Raw genomic sequence first — 18,230 nt, forward strand, 5'->3', positions numbered from 1 at the left:
CGAGTTAACTGGCTCTCAATTTATTTGGTGGTGTAAATGGCTTACAAGTGAAGTTGTTCTTGAGAAGTATGAAAATAAATATACGTGACCTGATCCCTTCTGGTTACCATGCATAATGTAGGCTCATTATATGAATGTTAAAATTATAGGAATAGCATAGAGCAGAATTACACCAAAGCACCATTTTTCTCATATTTTAAATAGAGGAGGTGCTATCCAATGAAAAACATACATGGAAGTGTCAGAAAATTGCTTTTATCAGCAAATCAAAACTCCATGGTTTTCAAAGCTGAAGTTTTCTGAAAAAGATTTATTGTTGTTTTCTGTAGAGGATGCTTTGCGTTCTGCCCCAGTCCAGTTTGGTACACCTCACAATTTGGTACACTGTATGATTTGTACCTGCCCCAGCAATATGAGAGAGAGGGGCAAAACACAAGGAAGCTGTACAGTTCACATCCAGATCCATCCCGTAATGAGAGCACCGAACCTCTATTATACAGTTCAGATCTGACCGTGTACTCACGGTGTGCTAGGGACCTTGTTTCAGCCCATAACGGAATGGAGCTGAGCTGGCCATCCAGCTGAAGCTGTCCAGGAGGCAGCCTGGGACTGGTTCGGTATCGTGCACCGGGCTCCTCTTGACCCTCAGGATCCCAAACCACATCGGTTTTGGCAGTGTCTGCTTATGGTGAAAAGGGAGAAGGCTTGTCTTAACAGTTTGAAATTTATATGATATGTGGATGGAGCAGATGCAAGAATGTCACATGGTACCTTTAAGATCTAGCCCATATTTCTTTTTTCATTTCAATATCCTGATTTTTTTGTTATTATTATTTATTTATTTTTAGGGGAAAAGAAACGCAGAGGTATGCAAGGCTGCTCACTTTGGCAGGCATATTTCTAAAGTGCTGAAAGGAGCAGGTTGCTAATGCTAAATCTTTTACCAGCCCCAGAAGTAATTGTGCCTTTCTCAGATGTCTCATTAGGTCCTGGCATCTACTCTCAGCACTTTTAAATGAGATATCCCAGATGTTTAAGGCCTCTGAGATAGCTAGCATATAATGTCAGCTGCGTATTTAGCCCTCTCACTCCTTGGTTCGTGTTGCCTTCTGATGAGAAGGAACAATAATGGACCAATGTTATTATTATTTTATTTTTTTAAGAACTTGTACTTATAATCTGTCTGTAATTGTTTTCCGTTCTGTTTCTCCCTTTAGCCATCTATCTTTGCAAACGGACCATGCAGAACAAAGCCAGGCTGGAGCTGGCAGATTATGAAGCCGTAGGTACACTGCTGCTAGACTTTGAAGTGTGGGGGTACGGGGGAGGGCTTTGTTTGCCAACTGAACGGTACAATTTTATGCTTTGGGGTCAGCCTTTCCTGTGTCTATTTTTTTTTTTTTTTTTTTTTTGAGTTGTCAGAATTGTGTGAAGGTTGATCTGGAGACAACATCAGGCGTGTGAATGGGGAATGTCACTGGCTTTGCAGCATCTCCAGTTAAAGCATCTGCTATTGTAGCCAGCCCTCCAAGACTGCAGCAAATAACACAAAAGCTCACATAGGTCTTTTGTTTCCAGTTAACAGGTCCTGTTTTATATAGCAGATACCAACACACGAAATGGTGGATTTTCGGGTGCATTACTAAGTAATTAAGCTGCTAATGACCCATAGCATACATCTACAGACCTTAAAGGGAAAGTCTTCAGATAGTAAGCTTGGACTGTGTTTTCAGTACACTATGTAAGAATAACGAACCAGGCTTATTCAGGGAATGTTTTCTGTTATGAAGTTATTATCCAAAAAAATATCCCCAAATTCAGCTTCAGATAGTGCAGGGTTTGGGTCTATAGGAATAGGAAAATGGAGGCAGCAGGGGTAGGGTTGGAGTGGGTTTCTTTGCATGCTGGCAGTGTAGCGCTGACCAGCTGAACTTTCTTTCTATCATACAACCTTTTTCTTGCTTTCTATTTCAACAGTGTAACAGGTGAATTTCCAGTGTGGGGTTTTTCAGTGGAGAGTTTGTGTACAAAACTGGTTCTAGTGGACTCGTGTGTTCAGGTTTATTATGATGAACACATTTGTATTGCATATGTTGCAAGTTTTTTTTTCCTAGAATAAACTTTTTATTTCTTTCATGCCTTCTACAATTTTGGGTCTTCTGTACATACAGATATGCATATATACCATTTGGTCCTTCCAGTGAAGAGCATGCAAAAATTGGCACTTGTCTAATGTATCCAGACTTCCCATGAGTTCTTATCTCAAAGTACAGACATAAAGGAAGGAATATAATAGTCCATATGCATTTATACCTCATTTTGCTGAATTTTTCCTTCTGCATATTGTTGATTTCATTATTAAAACCATTAAAATTGCTCACAGCCAACCAATTAACTTGTAAGTACTCTAAAGATCTATCATAAAGCAAAAAAAGGCTGTTCAGCAACACACACTCCCACACACATGCAGTGAGGCTATGACTAAGTACTTTTGCACATCATTGTCTTCTGAGAGTAGCAATGCACCAGTGATGGCAAATAATTAGATCTTGGCAGTCTCTCATTTTTCTTGTGAATATTGCATTGCACGATTAGAGATCACTTCTGCATTCAAAGTTTGCTCTCTTAATTAAAGACGATCAGATAAGTACAGCACCAACTCTTCCTAGTCATTATGGGAGCTGAAGCAGACCCAGCAATGGAGATGTAAGCTGAACACAAGTGAGAGAAACAGGCATACGGGAATGGGAAGGAATTCCGTATGTTTAATGTGATTTTTTTTTTTGGTGATTTAGCATAGGATGCTTCTCTGCAGACATCAGCACTGACCTGGCATTTCCAAAAAGAATCACTAAAAAGCATCTCGGGACAGCATCTCGGTTGAGGTTCTGCTTGAACCACTCATAGGCACCTACCCCCAGTTTATAGTGCTAAAGCAGGGTTCTTCATTATATGATTAAGCTTGCATGATTGCATTTAGCTTAGTTTATAATTGGCCAAACATAAGCATGATTCAAATAATGCTTCACTTGGTGATGTTTCATTGGCTTCAGCATGTTTACTCCAGAGGGCACATGTGAACATGATTTAAAGTATTAAAAAAATCAAACCCACAAAAATTGTTTTTGCAGATATTACAAGTAGTTCACAGTAAAGGAAATCATCGCAGCTCAGCGCAGCTGTAAAACATCTGCTTAACTGTTTTCCTCCATGTATAAGACTGAAACTCTTGAGCGGACTTGATGGTAACTGAGTCAAGCTATGTGTTATGTGACAGTTCAAAGTGAAATTTGGGAGAGTTCTCCTAGCACTGAAATGCTTGTGCTTAAGCATTTTCTTGAACTAAAGAGAATAGACGTAGCAAGAACAGCAGCAGAACTAATAGCGTTCATTTTCAAGGAAAATTTGGAACAGTTGAACCAGCTGTAATGGTTAAGAGAGTTGGGTTAATGGTCTCATAGGCCTCTTTCTCCAAGCAGTTGTGGATATGTGACTTTGGGGTGCCATTCGTGCCTGAAGTTCTGGCCATGTCCCGAGTTTGACCTTGAGCTGTGAGAATGTCACATCCATCTCCAAATGTGCAGGTCATGATGCTCTCCGTAATGGATCAAGACCAGAGCTCTTACTTCAGACGCAGAGAAAGGCTGCATCTGGATCTGGTCCCTACAGTTAGCTATTTTCATTGTGGAGACAAACAAGCTATTTCCTTTTGTGAATCATCCTGGCAATTCCCGGACTTGAGTGCTGTGCAGCTGCGCAGCGCTCTCAGCAGTGACCAGGGCTGAGCAGAGCGAGGGATGCTCGGGCTTTGCACCTTAGCAAAAGCCTGAAGAGAAGAGAGCAGAGGGGGGAGGAAGGGAAAGTGGGAAGAGAAGTAAATGTGCAGGTGGCAGCCATCTGCTCTCAGAAATGAAAGTTGTCAGCTTTGCAAATCTTCTCAGTACTATCTTTTGGGAACAGGTCCATCATTATTTTACTAATAGAGCTCAGGCTGTCTTCATCACACTCTATTACTTCTCCTGACAGGGTTCTCTTGGCTGCAGACTGAAAATATGTGTCAAAACCTTGCTTTACCTATGGGATAATTCACCTGAAACCAGTGCTGACTTCCATGTCTTGAATTTTCCAGCTTAAAAAAAAAAAAAAGAAAAGAACAAAATAAACTCCCAACATGCTAACTATGCTCTCAAGCAATTGCTATAATTACCAGAATTAATTGTTCTCTACTATTTTCATCTTTTGTCAGGAAAACTTAGCAAGACTTCAGAGAGCATTTGCAAGGAAGTGGGAATTCATCTTCATGCAAGCTGAGGCCCAAGTGAAGTGAGTAGTCCTGGAGCAGAACTGCACCAGTATCTGGGGCTGGGTAGGGAGGGGGACTCTGTGAGGATATAACTTCTCTGCCACTGTCTTTACTGCAACTAAGCAGTGTGTAGAAATGTTGGTCAGGAGTTCCTGAGCCTGAGTTGTCTATGTGAGGTTGAGCGATTCACTTGCACATTCTGCTTCTACTTTGGTATAGTATTTTTGTTTTGAATAAATGGAAAGAACAAAACCCTGTCGTCTGTCTGTGTAACTCTGTGCTTAAACATTTTAGAGTTTATAAACCCTATTACTTAAAAGTACTTTTATAAAGGTGGTATTTACAGCAGACTGTACTTGGTTTTCTCATTTATACCATTCCCCAGGCAGCTCAGTTGTACGTCTGTTCTCTGCTCTGCAGCTTGTGCTCCTAGCTGTGTGGAGATTTGGGTGCCGCTTACGTGAAGCTTACTCAAATGTAATACTTTTCTTCCCACCTTCCACATATAATTGAAACCCACATTTTTTCACATCTTTCTGAAAACAGTTCAATGTTTTTAGCGTGTTTTAATTAGTGCTGCAAAATGGGTATGGTCCAGGGTTTCTAGACTAGTGTACTTAAAAGCCCCTGCGTCCATTTTGTACGTATAATTGTCACCAGTAAAATCGAAAGGTTGATGAAGAAGAGGACATCAGAACACCAGTACTGACAGTCTGTATCACTAGAAAGAACTTGCATTTTCAGCATCAGATGCTAAAAAGTTAAGGAATATTATTTCTTGAGGGTGTGGCTGAGGGATCGGTCTCTATCTTTGATTAACTCGTTGGAATTTTGATTAATTCTTTCCTTAATCATCTTGTAATTACACACTATTTAAGCACATGATAATTATCCTCAAAATAACAAGGTAATTAAGGGATTTTTTTTTCTGAACAGAATACCAGCATTCTGTTTAGAAGAGAAAATTAGAAGTTACAATAGTAATTGTACTTTCAGTTACGTAAAGGTTTGTTGTCAAGAGGAAAAAAAATCTAAGTCAAAACAATTCTGTACTCTGTCTACAGCATAAATGATCACCTAAGAAAGAAATTTAAATTCCGATTTTTTTTATGTGGTCACCGTTACTTATTCATTTTTTCATGAAGAAAAGTTGGGTTGGAATTCACGGTGTAATGCATGGCAGCAAATTAATTAAAAGAGAAAACAAAAACACCTGGAAACCTTTCTCTGGTTATCAAGCTCTGCTCTCGCTCCCACATCTTTGTTTGCACACAGGATTTCCACTCATATACCAACCTTCAGGTTGTACACACTAAATGAGGGACAGCACAAAGTGAGGAGAACATCAATGACAACACAGTATTTTCAAAGCAAAACACCTTCTGAGGGAAACTTGTTGTAGTGCTCAAAAACTGCAGCCACAGAGCATCTAGGTATGTTGCGTCTTTACCATAATTTGAAATGTGGAACACTGAGTTATCAGTAAGTTTGGGGACAGGAGCCAAGAACCTGCGTCTAGCACAAAGCACCCATGTAGACAATTCTTGAAGCCTCTGAAGAGTCTCTCTGGTTCATGTGTGCTCTGCAGTGTGATGCTGGCAGAAGGCTTCATCTTCCTCTTTGGTTAGGCACGAAGGCTGCTCAGAAGAAGTGGTTTTGGGTTGGGTGCCTGTGCTTGCTACTCAGCTCAGTACAGTGACTGCTGTCTGGTGGCTGTTCTGTCTTTTGTGTGGGGACAGAGCTCATGCAGAGCTGCTTTCTCATCTCATCTTTTTCAGAGAGGGACACACAGCTGTGGAGGACTCAAGGTTTTAGTGGGGAGGGAAGGGGTGCTCAGAAACTTCAGTTTCTGTCCCCCATTTCCTATCCGATACGTTTCTAGCACAGACTCAGCTGTGCTCCTCCACAAGAAAAACAGGAGAGGGGAGAACCTGATGGTCAGAAATTCTAGATTGCGTGGGTTTTTTTGCCCTCGCTGCTTTCATTATGCCCGGTGGCAGCGGTGCAGGAAGGCGGCACAGGAACACTGTCAGCTTCTCAAGTCTGCTCTGGAGGCGAGGGCAGTTCCTCCTCCCGTGTCTCATCTAGTCTCTCTGCAGGCGGGTTTTGCAAGCTGGTGGTGATTTTGCTGTGCTCACGTGTAGAGCAGAGCACCAGATGTGAATTGCTAGATGCCGCTGAGAGGTAGGGGAGCAGCTGCTTTGAACAACCTCCAGTGGCCTTTGATGTGTGCGCTTTGAGTGAGCTGATGTACTGGCTGCATCAGGGCTGAAATTACCGAGTTACGCCCGTGCCAACGCAATCACGTGTCTTCAGATGAGTGCTGGCTTGCACGGCGCCATGCGGCAAGTTCGGCTCCTGTCCCTTGGTGCTGGCACCCTGTCCTCTGCCAGCACCAGGACAGGCAGAGCCAGTCTGTTGGAATCCCCAAGGAGGGTGGCCACAAGCGCTGCCTGTGCTGTCGCTGCTGGTGATGCCTCAGACAGCTGCCCCCTAGGAGTCTGTGGTCATAGCAGTGGTGCCACTGGGTGCAACAGAGACTACCAAGGCGGGCCTACACCTGGAGTAAAGAGGTGCCGAGAGGTGCAGACCAGGTGGTGTTGGCAGAGCCAAAGCCAAATGTGAACTTCCAGGTCTGGGGATAGAGTGTCAGGAAAGGGCATTTTCCTCACAATATGGAGAAAAAAATAGATGTTAAGCTAAATTTTCCATCTTAATAGGAAATTTTTTCTTGATACGTATTGGAGTAAACATCAGTAACATATTTCGTTCATGACACATGTTCTTGCAAGACAGCGTGTGACATTTCTATACCAAAAAATGTGGTTTTCTAAACATTTCTTGTGAGTTAAAAACCCCAGCTAGGAAATATAACAAGGAAGAAAACAGTCGTTGTGTGGTGACTCATGTTTATGCTTTTGTTTTCAGAATCGACAGGAAAAAGGATAAAACAGAAAGGAAAATTTTGGACAGCCAGGAGAGAGCATTCTGGGATGTGCACAGGCCTGTGGTAAAGCTCTTTTTAAATGATGAGGCTTTCCAGGTTTTGACAGGAAAGTTTTAATACTAGTAAACACTGTGCCATGAATTGCACAAAGATACTGCCTTTAAAGTCACCACATGGGTTTTCCTCACAATTCAAAACAAGTTGCTACAAGATTATTACAGACATTTTAGGTTTGTGCATGCATGGAATTATTGACTTGGAAATATACGATAAATGTGAAGTTTTGAAGATGTTTTTTGTACATGTGAAAGAAAAGCAGCTTACCCGGTTTGGCACAGGCTTCCTAGAAAAAGCTCTACTCTTAGCTGAGGTATTTCCTCTTAGTGCCAAAGTTATGAGCAAATGGATTTGATGCTGAGATGCCAACTTTGGGTATATGCACTCTCTTGTTTAGCAAGCATAATTTATGGGATGCAAACTTAAGGAAAGGCTTCCAGACAAGATCTAACTGTATATTTTAGAAAGGTAAGGTAGCATGTACATTGTAAACACAAAAAAGTAATATGATAACCACTTTTTTTAACCGTCTCTTTTCAGCCAGGTTGTGTAAACACCACAGAAATGGACATTAGAAAGTGTCGTCGTATGAAAAACCCACAGAAGGTTAAAAAGGTCAGTTTGAGTTTCTGGTTTTCTTTATTTTTAATGTAAATCACACTTGACACCTATAGTATATCAGATTTCCATAATAGAAACGAAAAGTGGTTTGCAAGCATCAGTTCATTTTTGATCTAATTGGTGAATTTACTATTGCAATTTTACCAACAGAGAGGTACAGACCGAGTGACTGGCAAAGCTGAGAAGGGTATAAGAAGCTCTGTGCCCCAAATGTCTGCTGGCTTTGCACTCCCATAAAACTAAAGTCAATTGGCAAAAGTGCCTAGGTACCATTTTTCAGAAGTTATTTGGGCACAGGTTTTTCAGAGCTGTTTACCTGTCTTAATCATTTCAAAGGCTTGAACGTTAGCAGCTTGGGTGCCTTTGACTTCCAGCAGGTCTTAGCTCTTGTATGTATATATTGGTTCTGGAGGTGACACCAGATTCCTAACTTGCTTTGGTAGTTAAGTTGCAGAAGAGCTATTCACGTCTCTTTTGAACATTAAATAAAAAGCAGACATACTGAATGACAGGGTAGTTGGTATTACTTTCAGTGCAAGTCTCTGTCCAGAAAACAAATGGCTACAAGTCAGTCTGTAGGTTATCCAGATGTGTAGTAGTTTTGTGACAAGAAATTCAACCAAATGGAAGAAAGTGCCCTCTGATTGTGTTCTAGTGCTTTCTTTCTCCACTTGCTTCACCACGGTGATCATTCCCAGGTTTCATCCAGCAAATATTGGCAGCTGCAGCCCTCAGAGCTCCTAAAAATTATCATCTGCATCTTAATATTTAAGATAAATCTTTCTCTACTTACTGTGAAACAGACCTATAGGTTGCAGTAGCACAGATCAGCCACCTCACACATAATGGGAAGGTCTCAGGTGAGAGAGTTTTGCTGGAAAGCAGGCTGTGCAGGAAGCCCCAAGCATCCTGCTGGCATGCCTGCAGATGTCCCAAGTGCAGGCATCTGCAGCGCAGTCAGATCTGTCAGTTTTGCTCCAGGCTGAATGATTGTTGACCTGCATGAAAATAAACAGTAGGAAATTGTTGGCTTGTTATCTTACTGTTTTGCGTACTGCAATTCTCCTCATTGCATAACAGGGAAAAAGGCCATAATCTCTTCTGTTTACTGGTTCCCTGCAGTCAGTGTATGGGGTTACAGAGGAGTCTCAGCCCCAAAGCCCCGTACACATGCCCTCCCAACCTGTACGCAAAACTACGAAAGAGGATTTCCGGAAACAGGTAAGAATATGGCTATGTGGCAACTCTCTTGAGACTGAGTGCATCTAGAAAAGTCAGACAACTGTTACCGGCGGGATGGAGCATTAATGTTATTGAGAAATCAGTAAAACTGATTGTTTTTTTTTAACTGTGCTTGATCTTCATGTGCTTTATGTAAAGCAGTAAGTATTTAAAGATGCATATTAATTGTGCAGTGATGTGATGATACATGTTGTGGGCAGTACTGACCTTTGACTCTAGTGTTACTCTGTCTGTGGGCGAGTAGACAGATTAATTTCCAGATCACCGAGGATGTCAGAAAAGTGGACATCGACAAAGGCTAGGGAAGAAAACAGCGTGCCCAAAGCACAGGCTGGGGGTGGGCAAGGTAAAGCATCTTTCAGTGTGTGACTGTTACAGGCTGTACTGTCGAAGCTTTCGGGGAACTGGGAAAAATCACTGTGAAGAATGAAAACTGAGAATCACTCTGAGGAACGGCCAGCCAACTTGTGTGTTCTTGCCCCTTGTCAGGGAGCTCTTCCTCAAAATTGCTTTACTGAAGCAAACAGCACTCACTGAACTATGGACAAGATTCGATGGGTCAGCATTTTAGTAAAGGCAGCGTTAGACGTGTTTCTTAGGCTGCCAGTTTTAGGGTCATCTTCTGAACTAAGTCTGAACACTACATTTCTTGAGCTTTTTCCATTGTAGGCAATGTAGGCTGCAGAGCACTGTGAAGAACTATTTTATAGCACAGTACAGGTGTACTGTAAAACCATGACTTTCTTGGTTAGAGAGATGAAAGTGTCTCGTATAAAATGAGGATCACATTGCACCCTGAGTTATCTAGGAACCTCAGCTCCAGCTATGTGCCTTTCCTACTTTTAAATATTTCTTGGGAAGCTCCCCTTAGGGACTTTGCCACGTGAAATGGAGCCTCCTCATGGAAGCAGCTAATAAGCTGCTTCTACTACCTAGGGAAGGGTCTCATTTCTTTCTGAGTTACTTTCAAGCTCTTTGGAATGAGAAATCAATAGCGTGTTGGGATATGATCAATGCATGCTGTGGAGCTCCTGGATTCTTAATGTCCTTGTCATCTCTCTCCTCAGATAACTTTTCTGAATCTGCAGATAGACAGGCATTGTTTAAAGATGTCCAAAGTAGCAGAAAGGTAAGTGTTGCTGTTTTCATTATTTCCCATTACTTCCTCATCTCAAAACTGGCGTTTCCAGAAACAGCAAGTGGGCCGGAACACACAAAGGCTGGTCCCATTCCTGTGCAGCAAATCCTTCTCCCTCATTGCCCAACCATACTGCCTGTCTGCTGACCACTGACACTTGGCATTCACCCTTCTGCCACTGAAGGCAGAAAAAAATAGGTGAAAAATGAGTATGTTGTTGTACTGTAAAAGCAAAAGAAATGACTCACAAAAGAAAGAACCATTGCAGGGCTTTTGTTTCCCACTCCTTCACAAGCCTAGAGCTCATTTGCAGAAAAGTCTTTCCTCTTTTGGTTTAAAAACATCCATTTTTCCTTTGTGAGTTACCTCTGAAAGTTCATCTCCTGTTAGACTGGTACCGTGTTTGCATCTTGCTGTGTGTGGTGTTTGTATGCATATTGGAGTTTATTCCTACTGGGGTTGTAGGGCCAGTTTCTGCTCTCACTTACTCACATGAAACCCTATGGAAAGTACTAGGTTTGTATCTGGACTTCCCAAGGTAGTGTTTTATAGAAGTAGATTTCTCACAGAGGCAAATCAAGGCACAATTTGGCTTGCAGAAAATTTAGTCCTGATAGGAAACTATGAACAAGTAAAGAACAAGCTCAAATTTAGCTTCCTGAGAATGACTGCTCCTTTACTCAGATAGATGTAAATTTTGCACATTTGCAGTAAAATCGTTGATACAAATATGGGGATCAGCACGGTTTTCAGTAACTGCTTTTAGAGTAAAACTGTCTTGAACATGATGGGTGTGATAAGGGCTGATTTCTTATGGAGAAATAACAGAAGATTTTTTATTTAAACAAATTAAAATGAGATTACCCTATAAAATTTTGTGCTCTGCCATGCCTGCTCCTGTAATTACGATGTGTACACTACACTAGGCAAATTACATAGCAAGAGCTCAACAGTAAGTTCCTAGTAGTTCCTAAAGTTTAACAATTTAAATGAAAATTTATCCAGTTAAAAAGGAAATATTCAGAGGCTTCCTGAAATCCTGCATATGCTATTTTGTTCTATTGAATATAGCACATTCATATTTATGTTTTGGGCTTTCTGGTTGTGTTCTGATAAATTTTTCCTTTACCAAAAAATGTAATTTTTGTATTGAATTTACTTACATTGACCTTAATATACGGAGACTAATAATTTCCAGGCTGGTAATTTGCAAACAAGTGGTTGTGTTTCGCTTGAATTTTTTCTAGGTAGGTATTTTTTCAGTAAGATGGGCTCACTAAAAGTCATTGACTTCTGAACATCAGGTCCTGTCCACATAGCAGGACCGATATAACTTGAACCTGTTGTTCAAGTTATACTGACTTTACAAATGTCGATGACAAAAAAAAATCTATTAGTTTTCAATAAAACTGGACAAAAAACAATTGTCCTGGTCTGGAAGGGCTTAGGGCTCTTTGTGCAGTGGCTGTGGGTGGCAGCAATGCTGGAGGGTCCCAGGCTGTAGTGTTGCAGGGCTTGGCATGAGAAGCAGCAGGGAGGGCAGCCTGGAGATGGGTGGTCAAGGAGCAGGAGGGAAGGGATGGGAATGGGCTGATGGGTCAAGAGGCTCAGCAGTGGTGGGGATGGGTGGGGGGGAATGAGTTCAGACGGCCTAAGTTGATCTGTTGCCTGAAATGAAACCTGTGTGGCCTGAAAGCTGCATGTAAAACATTGAATGCACACTCCATGAGCATATCTGTCGAATAAGGAGGTGCTGTTACTAGTTAAGGCACTTTTCAGGCTGGGCTCAGCTTTTGGGCCAGAGGCATCCCTCACCTGCTCCAGGCACCTGGGAAACAGTTCATCTTTCTTCCACATCCTTTCTCCCGACTTGGGAGACCTGGATGCTGTCAGTTGTAGGATTTGGCAATGAGATTTGACAACTCTTGAGCAAAACTGAATAAATTCTACCTACTATTTTCCTTGACTGCATCAGGTAGTGTTGATGCAATCCCAATACACGAGGCGTTATAGAAATGGCTGGGAAAACCTGAGCATCTTCCTACCGGAAGTAATCTCAGCTCCCTGGTTGAAAATCTGTCACAAATCCGTGTTAACTCTCATAGTTTCCCAAAATTATTGTGAGGGCTCAGCAGGGCCCCCTGATTGCGAGGCTGTCAGGTTCCCAGTGCAAGCTCTGCACCCTTCAGCGAACTCTTAACCACCATCTCTTCTGCCAGAATTACATTGCAGCACCTGAAAGGCCAAAAGTCCAGGTTCGCATTTTGGCAGAAATGCTTTCCCGTAGGATTCCCACTGTAGCCTCGTTTAGACAACGAGACAATGATTCAGCTGCTGTCGTTATACTGAATCAGCAAAATGTGTTCAGCAAATCCTCCCTTGTTTCATTTAATGTAGCTTTTTTTTCCCCTTTAATTTTTGCTGGTACTTTTCTTAGCACCTCTGATGCTGCCTGATTATTTTATTAGGAGCAATTCAAAATTTCGCAGCAGATACCTCCTGGTTGATCCTTTTTGTTGTTGTTTTTTTTTTTTTAAACCAACCCTCTCTCTCATTGATGTGTCAGGAATTGCTGCTCTCTGAAATTGGACGCTGCTCTCTCCTCCAACCCTTGACCCACAGCAGTCATGAAATGTAATTAATGAAATGAGATGAGACAGCCCTGAGTGCCCTGAGGGGCAACGGGAACCTGCTGTGGTTACAAAAGTGTATGATTTTAATGCCTCATGATACGAGCTAGGACAAACAAAAAGAAGTAATTACTGCAGAACAGGTCAGGGAAACTTTCTGCCTTTTGTGGCCCTTTGTTTCACAGGGTCTTTTCGTGCTCTTGCCTTTTTGAGATGTGGAAGACCAGAGGTAAAGTGACCATGGACAATCACAGTGAAAGTAGATTAGTTGTTCAGTATGGTGCGACTCAATTAACTTATTTAATTAGTTGTCAGACAGAGACAGAAAAATGAAAAAGTGCCTCGGAGTATTTCACATGTAGACAAGGACAAATTTCTTTTGATTCTTTCATGTATGCCATCTACCTTTTGTAAAATTGCCCCCAGGTCCCAACCCCAGTGGAATGCCCGAGTCGCCTGTGCAAGCACAGCCTTTTTCCCAGGAAGCTCTTAGGATTAGAGCCTGTATTTCTTATCTAACTAGGCACGAAGCAAACCTAGTGTAAATGCTAGGTGGTTTTCCAATATCTATATAATTTACTACATGTTTAAATTAATTATTGTAAACTACCATTGAAGTATATTGCAATAGAGTTTTTATGCTAAATAGTATAACAACATGACAAAACAGCCTATAGGCTGAAGATCTGACACTCAGGACTGTGATCCTTCACAGGTGTATGTGTATTCTTACCTACAGTGCGTGACACTATTTTGATGAGTTATTCACAATGCATAAAGTTAAGTGGGTGCAGAAGTCTTTGCAAAAAAACAAAAGGGCAAGAGGCAGTAGCAGCATGCAACAAGTGAAGAGGAGGACACATTCTTCGTAGTCACGTTGCTCCCTGCACGAAGTCCTAACATATCAATTCAGTTGCTGCCGCATCAGGCTTCTTGTCAGCATCTTGATGGAGCCAAGCTTGAGGAAAATGCTGTAGTGAAATGGTGGGTGAAATCCTTGCATGCACCCTCCCTGGGAAAAGGGAATCCTGTGGGTGCTGAGAAACGGAATGATCCAAACAAGGAAAAACAAAACAAAACAAAACAAAAAAAAAGAAAAAAAATCTATAGCTCTGATGTGTGACTGAGTATTCAGGCACTGATTTTTATTTTTTTTCAATATGTCAGTTTAATAGCCTACACAGAGCAGTATGTGGAATATGACCCCTTTATAACTCCTGCTGAGCCTTCCAATCCCTGGATAAGTGATGATGCAGCCTTGTGGGACATTGAAATGAGGTAAGAATTGGCAGTTTTAAGTAATATTAGAGTTGTCTTGCAATTTTATTTGTATGCTCTTCCCACAGGATAGGAAGTTGGACATCTGTAACTTCACCAGATACTCACATAGCTCAAGTTTAAACAGAAGCTTATACTCTATTACTTCTTCAATGGATTATACAGCCCTTCCGCTTCCATGTGACTTGGTGTGCGTTACTCTGTAAGTCAGGTAATGGGTATTCTCATACCCATCAAGGACGTGCAGGGACTCAACCCTGAGAGCCCACAGATACACAATACTGCTCAGAGATACTTGTTCCAGCACACCTCCTGGGACCCTTGAGAGCCAGCTGTCAGCTCCTCCCCAAGTCCTGGGACCCCATGCAAGACGCCACTGGCAGGACAGGATGCGTTGGAGTAGTGGCCCTACCCACTGCACAGAGGTAGGTTAGGCACAGGAGCCGGATCAGTGCAGCTCACACATAATGTATGAGACTTGGCAGGTCAGAACGGTAATAGATTGACAAAGTGAGTTTGGGCCTCACCTCACCTTAGTGAACAAACTGGCTTGTCTCTGTTGTGGTGTGTAGTGTAGGAGATGAAAAGGAGGAGGAAAGAGTGTAAGACCTCCAATGCATTGCACCTCAGAGAGTTTCTCCGAAAAACAAAACATCCACAGTGCTGTGATTTAGATCTCCTTTTGCTCATGCGATGCTATTGCAAGAGAAACCCAGCCAGCATCTCTGCCTCTTGCCATCAGTAGCTATCTGCAGCCCTTGTAGCAGGACTGGAATTGTCCCGTCTGCTTCTATGTCTAGCAGCTATATGACAGCAGACTTGGATGAAACCTAAGGTTTGTCAAAGCCTAACTGATCTATTGGGTTAGCATGGGTAAGGTCTACCTGTTTTTGTGTCCAGCAGCATGCAAGAGAACAGCGTACCTGAAAAGCACTACCTGCTTTCCTTTGATTCAGGATAGTGCTTGCTTATGGCTTCTTTGGCCTTTAGCATAAGCCTAAAGCAAGATGAGCTCTGGGTGTGTAGCAAGATGCTGTGATTCACCACGCTCCCTATCACCTTTGCTGCTCACTCACGCGTCCTTTGGCTGGCTACTGCAAGTGCTCAGCAGCTTCTCCTGCTGTTGAGCTGCCATTGTTGAACTGAACTGGGAGCTCCCTTTAGCAAATCTTTGAAAATACCAAATCTAATTCTCTCTGTACTTGAATAATAATGTAAATTTTAAGATGCTTATAGCCTAAGGGAGCCAAATCATAGTGAATCGATGTTCCAGGAAAAGGGCAAGTTATTTCTCTGTGTAAAACCCATGTGATCTGGGATGTGAAAGGTGTTGTCACCTGCTTCTTTGAAGGTCACAGAAGTTGGTAATCAATTCCCTAATCTATGCCTCCTTTCACATAAATTCAGTATTTCGGATTTCCTTTTCAGTCAGTTTCTCTCATTTTCTCCATCCTCCCTAGCAGGGTTAGAAACAGATACAACTCGAGCAAAATACTACTCTGGAGGAACCCTACCTACAAGGTAATCCAGGCATCCATTACTTCCGGGTCTTTTGAGGTAGCCAGAAATCCCAGAAAATATTTTTGTGTCCCTGAGGAATACAATTTACCCGGTGTCATGACCTTTGTGGGAATATAAAGTAGATGCTTGGTTTCTGCTATGATTTCAGAGTTAAGGAAGATGATTCTCCTGCTGATGAAAAGAGAAAATATATTGTTGAGAGACAGGAGAACAAACATCTCTATATTTCTGTTTTATTTCCTATTGTAAGAGACTTCCATGCATCTGCATCTAGTTACAACTTGCATGAATAATTAAATGGTCCCCAGGAGCTGTGGTAGCCCTTGTGCTGCCTGCAAGGCTGTTTCCTTAGTGAGGAGGGCAGAGCCCTCGTTCAGGAGCACAAAACCCCTCTCCCTTCTGATGGCAAAGGCAGCTTCTGAGCAGGGAGAGCTCTGTGCCACTGCAGTTTATCCTTCATGGCACTGGGGAAATGCCTTGGAAAGCCTTCGGATTTAGACAGCACTTTGGCCTTTTCAGTTTATGCAGTGGCAAGCAGAGCAGCTGCTGATCCCTGTGTTCAGCAGGAAATTCCCTGGACTCGGCTGGTGCGTAGCTGTGCAGCAGCGCGGCTCTCGTGTCCCCATGTCCAGGCTGGCTCATGCAGGAGAGGAGGAGCCAGCCCCGGCGCTCTGTGCCTCGAGTGTGGACGTGCCCATCAATGTTGCTTAGTCTTTATACCGAGAGGAAATCAAAGTGGGCATTTTATTTACCCCTGTGGCTTATTTGTCTTCAGCACAGATCGCCACCATCCCTTAAGGCTCCAGGATTAGGAATCACTGTGGACATGACAAGACATGCAGTTTAATAGATACATACTGTTTACAATGGCTCCACTGTCACAAATGTGAGCAGCTGAGCTGTGTTTTAATGGTTGTCTCATAGTATGACGCCATCACACCAGAAGCTTTCAAACACTTTGTGAATCCAGATTGCACTCTGATGCAGACTGTCTTGTAGGATCCTCATTGTGATTCCCAGGCACTGCCTCTCCCCATAGGCATCTCTGCAACATGTCTGGCAATCCAAACAACAGCTTATGTAAGTGGGGTTGTATTAAGAAATAATGTAGCAGAAAGGTTGTGAGTCATTTTGGGTGCCTCTGCATCTCAGTGTCCCAGCTGAGACACAAAATGGTGTCTGATTATCATGGAGGGGAGGACAGGGGTGCTTTTTAGTCTTGGAGACTCAGGCATCCAAAAATCAGAGGCACTGAAAAATAAAAGACCACAAACCAGTAATCATTTTTAGAACTCTTGTCCTCTCTGCTTCTTAGTGAAACTGCTTTTTTAATGCAAATGTGCAACTGAAAATCTGAAGCCAGTTCCAAGTGACCAGCCAGTGCTGTGTGGGGCACAAGGAGATGCTCTGGAGCTCGCCAATGGCCCAGAGAGCACTGCTGGCAAATTTCTGCTTCGACATAGAAGAAATTGTTCTTTATGTGAAACGTACAGGAAATGTCACTGAAAATAATATCATTCACTGTCTCTCTCGTTTTGCCATATAAGCAGCACCCAGATAACACAATTGCATTAACCCATGACCTTTATAGCTTCTTTTTGTATGTTATTTGCTAACTTGTATTTCTACAAAATCTTGAGGAAAAAGCCACTACCATCTCCTTGTCTGATAATCTTCTTCCCTTTGCTGCTTAGCAGAAACAGCAGCAGCTGCTTGGACAGCAGGCAGAAATGCACATTCCATCTGTTTTTCCCTTCTCTCTACAAACAGCAAAGAACCTAGTCAGCAGCGTGTGAAAAGATGGGGTTTCTCCATGGATGAGGTGCTGAAGGACCCAGTAGGACGAGACCAGTTCCTTCGCTTCCTGGAATCAGAATTCAGCTCAGAAAACCTCAGGTGAAACCTTTTCTAACTTAAACTAAATAAATGGGGCTAATCATAATGTCTTGTGTGGGTGAAATGCTAGAAGATGCAGCCCCTCCATCCTTGTCGGTAACACTGTTTTAAACCCAATATCTGGCCCTAGCATATAGCTCTAAAATACAGCCCCACTGAAGAATTAATAACTAAAACTATCGGAAGCACCAACAGCACACTTTGGTGTAGCAGAGTATGCATGTCTCTTTAGTCCTTCCAGATGCAAAACTAGGTGCTAAACTCACACCTAACCTGTGTCTTAGGATTCACCAGTGAACCCCATGTAACCCAGAACTAACACCGTAAGGCATTTTCCCTTACTGATGCCAGGTATCTTCTCATGTTGACAGACAAAGAGAGGTCCAGCTAGATACCCCTATAGATCCTTAGATAATCCCACAGCCCTACCTACGTACAGCCACCTGGCTGGTGGTTGGCACGGGGCAGGCTGCAGCCACTGACCTGTGCTGAAGGCTGAGGGTTTGAGTTGGCGGTATGGTGTCAGTGTGTCTTGTGCTTGTGGGATCCTTACCATTTCCCCTTAACTGAAGTACAGCAGGCCAGAGGCGCTTCATA

General features: G+C 42.6%; 1 protein-coding gene across 26 annotated transcripts in view; it reads left to right on the top strand.

The window, feature by feature from the left end:
• RGS6 (regulator of G protein signaling 6) overlaps positions 1 to 18,230 on the top strand; it is a 281,434-nt gene that overhangs the window by 211,952 nt on the left and 51,252 nt on the right. For all 26 annotated transcript variants that reach the window (XM_080596046.1, XM_080596036.1, XM_080596026.1 and 23 more), the window contains 8 exons: positions 1,218 to 1,282; positions 4,247 to 4,323; positions 7,232 to 7,313; positions 7,848 to 7,922; positions 9,051 to 9,149; positions 10,238 to 10,299; positions 14,106 to 14,216; positions 17,508 to 17,633. In XM_080596046.1, the coding sequence (XP_080452172.1) occupies positions 1,218 to 1,282; positions 4,247 to 4,323; positions 7,232 to 7,313; positions 7,848 to 7,922; positions 9,051 to 9,149; positions 10,238 to 10,299; positions 14,106 to 14,216; positions 17,508 to 17,633 (697 nt within the window). The remainder of the gene's footprint in view (positions 1 to 1,217; positions 1,283 to 4,246; positions 4,324 to 7,231; positions 7,314 to 7,847; positions 7,923 to 9,050; positions 9,150 to 10,237; positions 10,300 to 14,105; positions 14,217 to 17,507; positions 17,634 to 18,230) is intronic.

The sequence above is a fragment of the Anser brachyrhynchus genome (genome assembly GCF_964034855.1).
Source record: "Anser brachyrhynchus genome assembly, chromosome: 5".
NCBI classification, from domain to species: Eukaryota; Metazoa; Chordata; class Aves; order Anseriformes; family Anatidae; genus Anser; species Anser brachyrhynchus.